General features: G+C 47.3%; 1 protein-coding gene and 1 long non-coding RNA gene across 2 annotated transcripts in view; one reads left to right on the forward strand and one right to left on the reverse strand.

Annotated features, from left to right (window-relative positions):
• The window catches only part of SNX32 (sorting nexin 32), a 346690-nt gene extending 341821 nt beyond the window's left edge, over positions 1–4869 (forward strand). The window contains exons 13-14 of the mRNA XM_078660710.1: positions 1401–2065; positions 2107–4869. Coding sequence (XP_078516836.1) covers positions 1401–1454 — 54 coding nt within the window. The 3' untranslated portion in view covers positions 1455–2065; positions 2107–4869. The remainder of the gene's footprint in view (positions 1–1400; positions 2066–2106) is intronic.
• LOC144781734 (uncharacterized) overlaps positions 1–14187 on the reverse strand; it is a 144103-nt gene that overhangs the window by 102225 nt on the left and 27691 nt on the right. The window lies entirely within an intron of this gene.

Raw genomic sequence — 14187 nt, forward strand, 5'->3', positions numbered from 1 at the left:
GATGCCGCAGCAGCGTAAAAAATGCACCACGTTGTGGCCCATTTGCAACATAGCACATCTCTGAAGATGCATCGCCTTTATAAAGCCATGCGTCACATTATACCTGTGTCAGGTATAATGTATGCAGGGTGGGCATTCCCACGTGGAAAAGCCTTGTAGAAGTAACACAGTGAAATCTACAAGATTTAACTGCACCACTGCATCAAAACACTATGCCTGCTTGGAAAAGGTGTAAGGAGTGACGCAATGTATTAGGAATAGGCCTTCCCATGCATTGCTGGAGTTGCGTTGTGCTTGTGAAACGACTCCAGCAATGCGTGACTTTTGCGCCGACAGATGCACCAAATTTCTGACGCATCTGTCATTTCTTGTGCCATGGTGCCCCATACTGAAATACGGCGCATCCATGGTGGATGCAATGGTTTTGCATGCAGGCGGAGGGAAACGGATGCATCTATACAGATGCATACGTTTCTTTTAAATAAGCCCAAATATACCTGATAACCAGTGGCATAAGGGGAAAAAGAAAAAAGTCTGGTGGTCTGATCAAAATGTGAATGACAGTTGATTCATGCAATGACAGAAGGAGGCTTGATCAAATAAGCAGATAGCTGAAAAGGGAGCAATCAAATGCCCTGCCTGTAAATGTTAATTTTTGTGTTTTGTTGATGACATGAGTTCTGGTCGATACTAAAGGCTGTCTCTATAAAGACTAAACATCTTGCTGGCTTATTTAAATCAAGAATTGCACTTCAAGTATGCAATAGCTGCAGGAGCTCATCTATACATCTAATGTTGTCTCTGGCAAGAAATGAAACATAAGTAACGTGTTTACTTTTATAAGCATTGTTTCTGTTTTTAATTTAAATATGTGACATTTTGGTAGAATAAGTAGGTTTCCAAAGATGCTGTAGACCATCGAACTAAAGTTTTCTCAGTATGTGTTTTGAACCTAATGCATTTGAAACTAAACATTTTGAACCTTTTCCCAGATTTGCATCAGTCAAGGTGCGTGCCCCCACCCCTAGTTCCTGCTCTACTCCTCCCTGCTATTTTCTGTCTCCCTAACAATATTTCTTCACATATGTCTTGAAAAAGATTTTCTTTTAGAAACTTATGTAAGGAAAAAAGTTCCCACATGAGCTGTCTCGCACATACTACCAGAGTACCCTCTGCCATAAATGTTTTTTTTTTTACCTGTTAAGTGTGTGCGTGTGTGCCATTCATATATGAATGTTTTTGTCTTTACAGAATAGCTGTAAATTCTTCAAATCGTCTCCCAACTGATCAGTATCCCAAGCCCCCCCTTTCCACCAAAATCACAATGCATTTTTGTTCTCATAGCTCAACCCCAGAGCCATTCAGCAGTAACAAAGTTGCATTCTCCCTCTCTCCTTTAGGCCAGCATGCTGCTACTGCGGAACAGCCTCGTCGCTCTCAGAGGGGAGCAGTGACCGTGAGCAAAAATCCTCTCGCCACATCTACAGGCAACGCCTCCCCAGCAGATTTTGTACTTTGATTTGCCATCGTGTGTTTTGTAATTATTGCTTTAAAATCGTCTTGACGTTTCAACATATTCATGCTCTATTTTGTGCTAGCCTCACACGCTCACCCGTTAAAATGTGAACTTACTTTAGGGTTTAGTAGGAAGTCGTCGTCAACTAGTAAGGCTTGTCCTGACTCATTGGTACTGTAAGATTTTCATTTCCCATCGTGCCTTGCAGAACGTGCTCCATGTAGTGCAATGGTTTCTGGCAGAATCTTTAGAGGTTGGCCATATACACCGTTTTGGACTGTGTTTCAAATATGCCCCCCAATGCATAGTATGGGATTTCATGGGAAAATTAAAACCGAAAACCCACATTTCAGGAATCCAGTACATGGAAAACCCAATTGAAGGAAAAAACGTTTGGGGGCTTATTTACTAGCCCCTTGCTCCACCCGTACGTCACTTTTCCCATGTTAAAAATGACGCCGAAGTGGCGCAAGAGGCTTGTAAATTAGCCCCATGGAGGATAAACATGTAAGGGGAAAGTTAATGGAAAAGCATAAATAGAGACATCGGGCCTCATTTATGAGAAGTGACGCATCGCTGCGTGAAAGCAGCGATGCGTCACTTCTTAGTGCACCCTCCTTGCGACATATTTACTGTACGACGCATCATGTTGCACGGAGTTACAGATACGTCAGTATTTCTGATGTATTTGTATGGCGCAAAAGTGAGGCATTGCTGGAGTGTGTCACAAAAGTGATGCAACTCCGGCAATGTGTCCTTTCACATGGGGCAGGCGTAAGATAATGGCGCATTTGTGTCCTAGAAGAGGTGCATTGAAATCTTATAGATTTTACTGCGTCACTTCTATGACCCTTCTTGCGTAAGAATGCCCCCCCCCCTGCATACATTATACCTGGCGCAGGGGTTTACAAAGTGACGCATCTACCTAGATGCGTCACTTTCTAAATATGGTGCAACAAGGCACATTTTTTACGACGCTGGTGCGTCACAAAAAGCGATGCACCAGCAGCATAAAAGTGACGCACGGCCTCATAAATAAGGCCCATCATTTGTAAAAAGTATAGAGTAAGGGGATTGGATATGGTCGGGTGTAAGTCTCGTTTAATAAAGGAGTTTCGGTGGTGATTCCCCCAAAGTGAAAAAAGACCTCCCTACCCAACACACACAAAATGCAAACACACTCTCCCTCAAGGGTTAAAGATTCAATGCAAACCTTGCAGAAAGAATACCAACATAAAAAGTCATGTTCATGATTAACGGCCTTGAGGCATTTAAAATAAGAATGCCGGAGATCATTTTCTGAAAAGTGCATTCTATGAGTTGACTTTGCATGAAATGATAAAAGCTATTCAGCTTGAAAATTCTAATAAACATTTTAGATGAAATGATTTGTCTGTAACGGTATTTATGAAATCGGGTTTTTTAAGGACTCACATACAACTGCATCAAGTAAATCAGACGTTTAAGTTCATAATCACAACCATGCAGTGGTTCTCATGGCACTCCTATATGGTTAGCAAGACAGGCCCTGCTTCCTCGGAAATTGGGTCTCACGGGGGAATTAACTGGTACTTCTGCCCCTACCTAGAGTTAGTGATACACATTATGGTGGTAACCCTATGGGGCGGTGTTACTGGCTGTTTAATAGTAAAACCACGAGAGACCATTTACATATGAGGAAATTCACAATCGCATTTATCCCATAATGCCTCCTTATCTGCTGGACTTTCACATGGAGATTTTAACTCCTTTCAGCTGCCAGAGCTCTCAGAGGAAGAACACTGGGTCTAGGATTCCTTTGCAGGCCCCGTAATTCTGATGGGGCTGGAAATAAAATGATTCAATTAAATAAATATTTGTAATAGGGACCAATGCTATCAGCCCCTTGAATATTGTGTCCTTTTTGACATAGCTTTAATATTGCACTTGTAGGGGATCATGCATTTTTGAGTTTTTTCCAGAACTTGAACCTAGAGAGCTGGGCATGGAAGGCGGTTGTCATGAATAATAATATATCGAGAGGTCATCAAGATAATTTTGGTGACCAGCAGCAGCTGCCCATTGTTTAATGGGTTGGGTAAACTATTATGGTATGTCTGTTTCCCAATAGACATTTGTGTGAGTAATGTTTAGATAACAAAAATAACCAGCACCCTTGGTACATTGATCTGCAGTTCCTTGACTATGAATCCAGAACTATCTTCTCACACTCCAACTGATCACCCCGGGCAGTCTGATTTATTAAAGGGCATCGAAGCTGCAAGTGCTGGGCAAAAAAATACCCAGATGTATTGCAGGAGTGGGTACTATGGAAGAGGGTGAGGGGAGGAGAGAGGATTTCTCCTTGCAAGAACGATGGAAAAGGAGAATTTACTGGCTCAGAGTATCTTCAGAAAGATCCCATTTGCTACATTGTTTTGAAAAATACAACCTCATCACATCTTCTTTCATCCCTGCCCACAAGTTCTCGATTCAAAGTGTATCCAAAATCTAAGCTGACCAAGGTAGGAGGTCAACGAACAGCTAACGGTTATGACTTAAAATTTCTCAATCTTCCAAAGTGCCAAGAAGTACTTGATGAACACTAGTTTGGATTCAGATGCAATGAACATTTTGTTAGCTTTAACACGTAGTTCTATAGGCAAGGTTTAGATTTCTTTATCCATATGAGAGACTCAGGGCATGCCTTTCTGCCAAAATCTAAGGCAATTGTATGTGTAATGGATAATTTAAGAGATTTTAAATATTTTTGTTATCTGTCACCTCTTGTGGTATCATTAGGGTGAAAGCCTGTGGGACGAGCCTGTCTGTGATGTGATAATAAATGTTGTGGGTGGTGGCACATTTCTTCCCACCCATGACTTAATGAAACCAAAGGCTGCTGTAGCTGAGGAACTGACGCATGTGTGGGAAAAACTTGTGTACGTATATCCTTTGCAAGGCTGTCTATCAGTCGCAGGTCACTAACAGCATATTAAAGTACTGACTGTGGAGGGGCGATACCCGAATAACTGTGCCCGTTTCAAGGCTATTGATGGTACAATGTTTAGACTGTTTGCTGTTTTTTTCCTTTTCACCTACCAGAATACAGAATTACAACTCAAAACTGCTGTGTTTCACTTATAAACTGTCATGTTTGCCTCTGAACAGCCAAATCTGTCTGAGAAATGGTTAATTCATGCCATGTTTTCACACTGTGAGTTCCAGACTGCCTTCAGTTTGTCATGCCCAGACTGCCAGGCTCCGCCTTTGAACTGCTAGACTGCACCCTGTTCATCTCTGTCCTTATTGTCTCATTTGCACTGCTTCATTTTGGAAAATAAATATGTATGAATTTTTATTTATGCAAAAAAGGCTTTGGTGTTTTATTCAGTTTTGGGGCACATGATTATAACATATGGCGGCAAGGAGGCAGGGCCGACTTTAGGGCAGTGCGACCGGTGCTCGGCCGGCCCCCTAGGGGTTTGACCGAGCTCTTAGCCGGGGCCGGTTTTCGGACGATTTTGTTACAGGGCCGATTTTGCAGCTAAGCTGCAAAAACGGCCCTGTAACAAAAACGGCCCCCAGGGCCCAAAACCGGCCCCCACCCTTGCGGCGCACCGGGGGATTGCCCGGTGCCCGCAATGGCCAGTCCGGGCCTGGGTGTGGCCGCACTGAGCACTGACCTCAGGGGGGTGCGGTGTTGAGTAATAACTTACAATTTAAAAGCACCTGCTGCAGCGTTACTTGTGCATCCAGCTTTCAGGCAGCAATAAAAATGTCAAGATAACTCTTGTGATTAATGCTCCTGCTAGAGAGAGAGAGATTGTAGTTTTGTCAAGTGGCAATTTGGACTCGCCATAAAGTAGCGCAGAGGGTTAATATGCCTGTTGCAAAGAACATCTGTATTTTATGTGGATCGGTGAGTGGATTAGGAAAGCCAGCCTTTAGCAGTGCTTTAAAAAAAATTCAATGTATGTCAGAGAGGGGCTATGGAGAGATGAGTGGCATTTTTGGCAGGTGGTAGTATAGGAATGCGAGGAGGAGGTCATGAGGTTCATCAATAAAGAGTTTCGCACCTGGCACCACCACCTGGCACCACCACCACAACGGCCCTGCGAGACGTTATGGGACATCCTGGATGGATGGCATTAGAGACCATCTTGAGCTGGAATCTTTATACCTCCACACACCCCTTTCTGTGCAAGTGTTTAATTTCACCCAAAAAAATGTTCAGAGAGAAATAAAGCTGAAAGCGCCCTCTCCTTCCCACTGTGAGTGGTCAGTAGGAGTTTGGGGGAGTGGGAGGATATTTACAAGCCACTGCCATTTTAGTATTCTACAGACCGCTGGGCTCTCACTCGGGGCATATTTACAAGAAACTGTCAGAGCGCTGCATTAAGCCAAAATTGCTAACGCCGCACTCTGACAGTTTAAAAACGCAGGGATATGCCGTATTTACAAGAATACAGCGCACCCCTACATTTCCCTGTTGGCACTAAATTTAGCTGCCTAGCGCCAAGCAGGCACCCTTGCACCATAGAGCAAGGGTGCCTGTGTTGCAGGGAATGATTGTTCATGTGCAAGAAGCTGTCCCTTCCTGCACATAAACAATCACTAATGGCGATTTGTAACTTCTATGAGTGCTACAGAATGCAGCACATGTAAAAGTTGCAAAACGTCATTTTTTTATGATTATTTATGTTCAGGAAGGGACACCTTCCTGCACTTGAACAATCACTAATGGTGATTTTCTGTTTCTATTTGTGCTGCAGAATAGAAACAGCAAAAACGAGGAGAAATAAAAGTATTTCTCCTCGTTGCAGCTGTTTGAGACCAGGTTTTCCCTGACATATTTACGCCATCCTTGTAAATAGGGGGAAGCATAAAAAAGCATTGGGTGTTGCGGTGGAACTCCGACAGCAATACCCATGACCCGGCCCTTTGCCGCTGCGGTAAGGGGCATATTTACACGGTGGCGTTAAGCCACGTTAAGTTGCTTACCACCACCTTGTAAATATGAAGCTGGGGATTGCGCCACAGGAACATCATTAAAATTGACGTTACTGTGGCGCAATACCCTTGTAAATATGTCCCTCGATCTCCCCTGCTGGGTCAAAGGCGAAAAACTAAAACACAAATTAAAAGTATGTAGACTATTTATCACGAGACTAGCCTAAACAAAGATCCTGATTATTAAGCTAACCGTTACACGCTTAGTTCCCCGCATTCCTTGAACCCAGGTTAATCAGAAATGTTTTGCAAGAACTCTGAAACTAGACGTGTACAGCTTATTTCTATTGCTGTGAATCTGTTCATGTAATGCAATTATTTTGTATGCAGGTACATATCTTATGTCCCCCCCTATAGTTTTCACCAGAAAAATGGGTAGTAAATGAACAAAATACAATGTGAGTTCACACACAACTGATGGAAATGGGTACTTAACGTGAAACGTTTGTACTGACCCTAGTGTTAAGTACTTGTATGTAGTGTTTCATCATTGAGGTATCCAAATTCCAGTCTTCAAACTGCTAAAGTGTAGAAGCAGAAGGTAAAGCTAGCTCTCAATAGGAAGGCCTTTACCTCCACCCTAGTTTCTACAGGGATTCTTGCTTCCTGAGATTCATGGGGAGAGTCTTCCATGTTCTTGCAGCGAGGAGAGAAAACAGCCACCCACCACTTGTGGAGAGTTTACAGCAGGGGACTGTTAAACTAATCTCGTTAGTACTTTTCAAAATGTTCAGAGAGGAAGTTCCAATCAGGTAATCGGGTCCAGCTTGTCAATGCTTTTATACACCGGACAAGAAAGTCTGATCGGATCCCAGTGCTTAACCGAGAATGTGGGAACTTTTTCATTCCCTTTTTAGGTCTCGCGTAACCGCGCGAAAGCGCTGTCTCGCCGAGACCTATTGTCAGCGAGTCTTCTTTCCAGGAGAGGGGACAGGAGCTGGCCCGCGCTCGGAATTGAGCGGGCCACGCGCACGTGAACGCGCTCACTTTGGCCAGCTCCTGTCTCCTCTCCTGGAAAGCTGTACTACACAGACACACCTCCCCCGCTTACGCATGCGCACACAGAGACACACACGAGCACACCTACACACACGCAGCACACACACATACAGAAACCCCCGCCCACCGCTCTCCGCACACACACAGGAGCGCACCTACACACATGCACGCACACACACATACAGAGACCCCCCCACCGCCACCGCCGCATACATACAAGCGCACCCCCCCACTAAGCCCCACTTACCACCATTCTAAACTTCTGCAGCCTCCACGGGGCTCTCCCTCGGGCATGGGAGCCCCGCATCACCAGCACTGCTTCTCTCCGTGGGCGCGTGCGCGGGCTTCCGAAGACGGAAGTCCCGCCCCACGGAAGGTTTCGGTTTCGCTCACGTTGCCCTGCCGGACTAACCATGCTGGCACTGTCAGATTGCGCTGTAGCCTGATCCGACCCAGATCAGCCCCGAGGATTAAAGGGGTGCCTTTCGGATGCTGGCCGACGAGGCAGCGCCTTGTGGCCCTTGTGAGCTGGCACCGGGCTGGGCCCAAGAGTCGGAGGTCATCCGGTGAGAAACAGAGTAAACTGGAACTAGGAGCCTCTGGGAGAAGAGGGCCATTTGTCCGGTGGGGTGGCCACTACAGGGAGCTCCAGGTGTTTGCCCTACAAGATCTGTTTGCCGTGCCTGCGTCCTCTTCCTTCTTTCCATCTGTATTGTACCCGTGTCTCCCTTGGTTCACTGTCTGCCCCGGGGTACCGGTCAGTTGTATATCCATGTGCTGAGGCCCCACGTATTCGCTCTAGCGCCTCATGTTTCTATGTGTTCTGCATAGCTCGGTATTGTGCATAATGCATGTCTGACACATTCCCACGCGTCCTTCGCTCTGTGTATCCACCTCTGTATGAAAACCCGTCACACACTCAGTTCCCAGGGTACCCAGGTGTACTCTGTCTCCCTCCACCATGCGGGAGACTCTATTCAGATGCATTTGTCTTTTCTCCCTCCTTGTCATCCTGCCCCCTCCGAATGTCTGTCTACTGTCAGGCCTCGCTCATTCTCTCCTCTTTCTGTTCTCCCACTCTGCCCTCATTGAGTTCGCCTAGTACTCGAACAGGAGGTCAGTCAACGGCCTGCCTTGCTTTTGCCCTATAGACCCCCCTCCTGCCTTGGGAAGCAGGCGTGTGGGATGTAGTGTGTTGTGGCGCAGCTGTGAACAGAACGCGCCCTTCCCTGCACACAGCCTATATCCACATAGCAACTCTATACACAACAGCCTGGCTCTGTGGGTGAATAACTTCCTCCATTCTGCTCTTCACGAGTGACGTGATCTTGGCTCTGATGACACGGCGTAGTGTCGGCGTGCAGGGTGTGCGGAGTTGTAGGTGTTCTACGGGGTAGGGGGCATTGCAAGTAGGAGGGCCCTCGCGGGCCGAGCCTCTCCGGGGGCAGCGTGCACGCTATTTGTGACTTGCGGAGCCTCCTGTGTCGGATCGGGATACACTGGCACAGACGAAGGCCTTCCCCCGGGCACCCTGGCACAGCCCCTCACCGCTCTTTGGGCGGCGTGCACACAGTGTGCAGAGAGCGGAGGACTGCAGGCATGTGTCCGGTGGGAGCTGCGACTAGACGCTGCTCAGGGAACCAGCTAGTTAAAGCTGGTTTGTATATGCGTCTGCCTTTACTACTCTTTCTAGGGCTAGACACCATGTGGTCGTGAACGAAGTCAGCAAGGTCTAGGCCTTTCAGCAGCACGAGAGCGAGGGGAGTGTCACAGACACCTTTCACCAGTGGACGGAGGAGGTACAGCGACAGCATTTCATCGACTATGGGCTGCGCCGCATTGCCCGACGCTCCCTCCTCTCAGCACTCGGGCTGAGTCTAAAGTGCATCCCACGGTTTGTTGCTCTGTTTGTTGTTAGTGACAGGGTAGGTGGGGGCATTTGCTTGGCATCGAGGGAGGCTCTGCAGTCTGGTCGAGCTGGGCGTTTTAGGATGCTGTGAAGGCCTCACATTGTTACTGTGGCAGGAAGCAGTGTCCAGTGACTGTCCCTCCCCATGCACTCGACCAAAAGGCCTCAGCCCTGCTGTCCTTCGGGCGCTCTATTCCTAGCCCAGGCTACTGCTGCTGAGCCAGCATGACTCTTTTTCTCAAAAATGTTGTCTTTGAACACAGATTCTTTTCCCACAGGCCCCGGCACTGGTTTGATTATTTTTGAGCCACACTGAGAGAGGAACATCGTCCTCGAGGCCAGCCATGGTGACAGCCCTGATTATGCAGGATGCCAGGAATGACATCTCTCTTAAAGCACACGCCAGCCCTACTTATGCGACGTTAAAGGGTTACTGTGTCATGCAGTGACCTGCCGGCTTGGGCCCACAGGCATTGAGGTAGGCTCTCCTGCAGTGTAACTAGGGGTGCTCTAGGATGAAATACGTACACCACTGAGGCATGCACCACAAACACACTGTGCACACTTACACCACACACATTGCGCACAGCAACCAATCATAGACACGCTGTTCACAAACACATCCACCCCACTAACATGCACAAATAGCTACAGTCAGCAAATACACACACAAACCTCCTCACACTCACACACCCCCACACACTCACACACACACACACTTACTCCCCTATCACACATATAACACACTCCTTTCACTTATACATACAGCACACACACACTCCTATCACTTACACACACACACGCACACTCACAGTCCACACACACACACACACATACACTCTCCTATCATTTAGACATACAGCACACACACATTCACACAAAATAACCCACCGATTATGTTTTGGGAAACTGAAGGCAGTGCATTAAGCTGCAAGTGTGGCTTGGAAAAAAAGATGGCTGCCTGTCGTTTGGAGGTACTAGGCCTTGTGGGCGAGAACCTTTAGTAACACCAATACAGACTTTGCTAAAATTTAATGCAACCCATTGTCATATACAATGCCAATAACTCAAACTTTAATGCTGCGAGACCTATTGCATTGCAAATGCTTGTTTATTTTTTTGCAGATTCTACATAGCGCGAACTCGACCCTAAGGTATTGGAGCGCTTTACATGAGCACCGGTTACGTTACACATTCAGGCACGGTGAGATTAAGTGATTTTCCCAGAATCACAGGATATGGACGCAACCCGAGGCTCGAACCCTGGTTTCCAACACCAAAGTCGGCAGTCTAGCCGATGGACCACATTATCTCCTTGGGCTGACAGGGGTTACTCTGCCCAGATTGTAGCAATCTAGCACCTTTGCCACTCACTTCCATGAGCTTTATCTTATGATTAAACCCAAAACGAGCACCACGTAAGACACATACCAATTGACCCTCTGGGTTACAGACTCAGGCATATTTACAAGGACTTATTGCCACCAGAATGGCGTTCTGATGGCGATAAGCCCTTTGCCTTATTTACAAAGCAGTGTTAAGCCAGTTAACGTGGCTTAACGCTGCCTTGTAAATAAGGCCCCTTTTCACGCTGCACTTAGCGTGAAAGGGGCAGGCAATGGGTGTTGCAGTTGGCATCCGCAACATTCATTGCTTTTGACGCTCCCCACTATTCACAAGGCTGGCGTAAATGTGGAGCAGCGCCAAAAATAAGAGCAGGGAAAGCCTGGTCTCAACCTGGCAAAACGAGGAGAAATGACTAATTTCTTCTTGTTTTTGTTGTTTCTATGTGTGCTGCATTATGCAGCACACATAGACAGAGCAAATCGGCACTAGCGAATATTCATGTGCAGGAAGGTATCCCTTCCTGCACATAAAAAATCATTAAATAATGACAAGTTGCAACTTCTATGTGTGCTGCACAAAGTAGCACATGGAGTAGTTTCTGTCCTGTAACTCCAGTTCTGTAGTAGGGGTATCTCTGTTATAGTCATAATCTAGTGAATAGTCCCGCCTATGTGCGTGGACCCCGGAGCAATCAAAAATAATCTCTTACAGTGTCAAAAAATGCAGAAATGCATAGACACTTAAGAGAGAATTTAAAGACAGATAATGCAGCCTAAAAAGGCTACACTGTCCAGTACTTCAACTAGAAATTCCACCATAAAATTCACAAAACAGCAAAAGCCTGTACAGATTTCCCTTGCTTTACCAGCAAAATCCCTCAGGAATGATAGAGAGAAGAACCTGGACAGACAAGCCCCATAGGCTGCCATTATGTGGCTCAAAACAGGATACTGTGCCTTTAAGAGAATCTTCCAGAACCTTCTCCCAGTATCCCAGAATGCATAGCAGGTCCAACTTAGTTTCAGTTCTTTTTGAAGGCGTAACACGCCAGACCTGTAGCATCCCATAAAGGAATATGTCTCTCTCCACCGGGGAGGAGGGAGGGCGCTTATGACTATAACAGAGATACCCCTACTACAGAACTGGAGTTACAGGACAGAAACTACTCCTTCTGTAGTAGGGGATCTCTGTGTATAGTCATAATCTAGTGAATAGAATGGCAAGCCCATCCCCACACCAAAGCGGCGGTGGAGAAAAGAGAATTAACGCCACTACTGTGCGAACAGATTTCGCAGCGAAGCCTGCCCAACCTGAGCGTCTGCCCTGGCATCAGTGTCCAGGCAGTAATGCTTAGCAAAGGTATGAACCGACTTCCAAGTGGCCGCCTTGCAGATTTCTGCAATCGGAACATTACGGAGCAATGCTGTCGTGGCAGCCTTGCCCCTGGTGGAATGAGCCTTAGGCTTACCTCCTAAGGTCTTATTAGCTTTTTGGTAACACAGCTGTATGCAGGACACAATCCACCTAGAGATAGACTGCTTAGAGGTCGCAAGACCCGTCCTGACAGATCCATAATTGATGAACAATTGGTCTGACCTACGAATATCCCTAGTTTTATCCAGATAAAATTTCAGCACCCTCCTAACATCCAGGGAATGCAAAGACCTTTCCGCTGGAGATGAAGGATTCTGAAAGAACGTAGGTAACGATATAGTCTGATTGATATGAAAATCATAAACAACCTTGGGAAGAAACTTAGGGTGAGTACGCATAACAACCTTAGCAGCATGAAATACAGTATAAGGTTCTTGGTAACACAACGCCTGAATTTCACTCACCCTGCGGGCCGATGTAATGGCCACGAGGAACGCCGCCTTCCAGGACAGGTGCTGCAACGAAGCCTTATGAATAGGTTCAAAAGGCTCCTTCATCAACCTGGACAGCACCACATTCAAGTCCCATGAAGGCGAAGGAAGCCTGACAGGAGGGAATACTTTCTTCAAGCCTTCTAGAAAATCCTTGATCACTGGGATCTGGAAGAAGGAAGTCTGTGAAGGGCATTTCCTGTAGGCAGTCAAAGCAGCCAGATGAACCTTAATGGAATTGACATTAAGGCCAGACTGCGCCAGATGTAGCAGATATGGAAGGATGACATCTTCCTTGCATGTCGTAGGGTCATAGTTCTTAGACTTGCACCAGATGCAAAACCTCTTCCACTTGTAAGCATGAGAAGTCCGAGTGGAAGGTCGCTTAGCCTCCTTCAGTATGTCCATACAATCCGCTGGGAGATTCAAATGGCCATATTGCACTATTTCAGGAGCCATGCCGCCAAACTCAAAGACGAGAGGTTGGGGTGCACCATCCGCCCCCCGAACTTCGTGAGAAGGTCCGGCCTGCACGGCAGCTTCATGTGAGGAAGGAGAGACCGGTGAAGCAGGTCCGTGAACCACCACTGTCTGGGCCATTCCGGGGCAATCAGAATCATCTTCGCCCTGGATTGGGAGAGCTTGATGAGAACCGCTGGAATCAGGGGAATGGGTGGAAAAGCGTACAGAAAGCTGTTCGACCAGTTGATCCATAACGCGTTCCCCAGCGTCCCCGGCTGGTAGTACCTGGAGGCGAAGTCTCGGCATTTGCTGTTTTCGGCGGTGGCGAACAGATCTACGTCTGGAGTGCCCCACCTTGCGAAGACTTCTCCTAGTACTTCGTCGTTTATGACCCACTCGTGATTTTCCTGAATCAGTCTGCTCAGCTCGTCTGCCTGAACATTCTGCACACCTGGCAGATGAGTGGCCGTTATCGAGAGTCCTCGAGCCAGAAGCCAATGCCAGATCGCCTGCGCCTCCTGAGACAGAGTGCGTGACCTCGAGCCCCCCTGCTTGTTGAGGTAATACATCGTGGTCGTATTGTCCGTCTGTACAAGCAGAGAGTTGGTCCGGAAGGACGGTTGAAAGGCCTTCAGCGCCAAGTGAACAGCCCTGAGTTCCAGGAAATTGATGTGGTACGTGGACTCCGACGGGGACCACGTCCCTTGAATCTGCAGATCTCCGGAGTGCGCTCCCCATCCCAGGAGAGAAGCATCCGTCACGATAGTCTGAGTGGGAATGTCCTTGTGGAAGGGAACCCCTCTGAGGAGATTCTCCGCTGAATACCACCACTTCAGAGACTGAAGAGCGTCCAGAGACAGTCGTATCTTGTCATACCAAGAGCCTCTCCTCTGGTCCCACTGATCTTCCAAGCACTCCTGCAGCGGTCTCATATGCAGCCGTGCATGTGGCGTCAGGAAGATGCAAGAAGCCATGGATCCCAGCAGAGAAGACACCGTCCTCACTGTCGTGGATGGAGCGGACAGGAGAGCCTGAGCCTTCCGAAGGAGTGATAAACGTCGCTCTTCCGAAGGAGACACGCTTGCCGACAGCGTATC

Source organism: Lissotriton helveticus, chromosome 9 (assembly GCF_964261635.1).
Source record: "Lissotriton helveticus chromosome 9, aLisHel1.1, whole genome shotgun sequence".
Classification (NCBI taxonomy): Eukaryota; Metazoa; Chordata; class Amphibia; order Caudata; family Salamandridae; genus Lissotriton; species Lissotriton helveticus.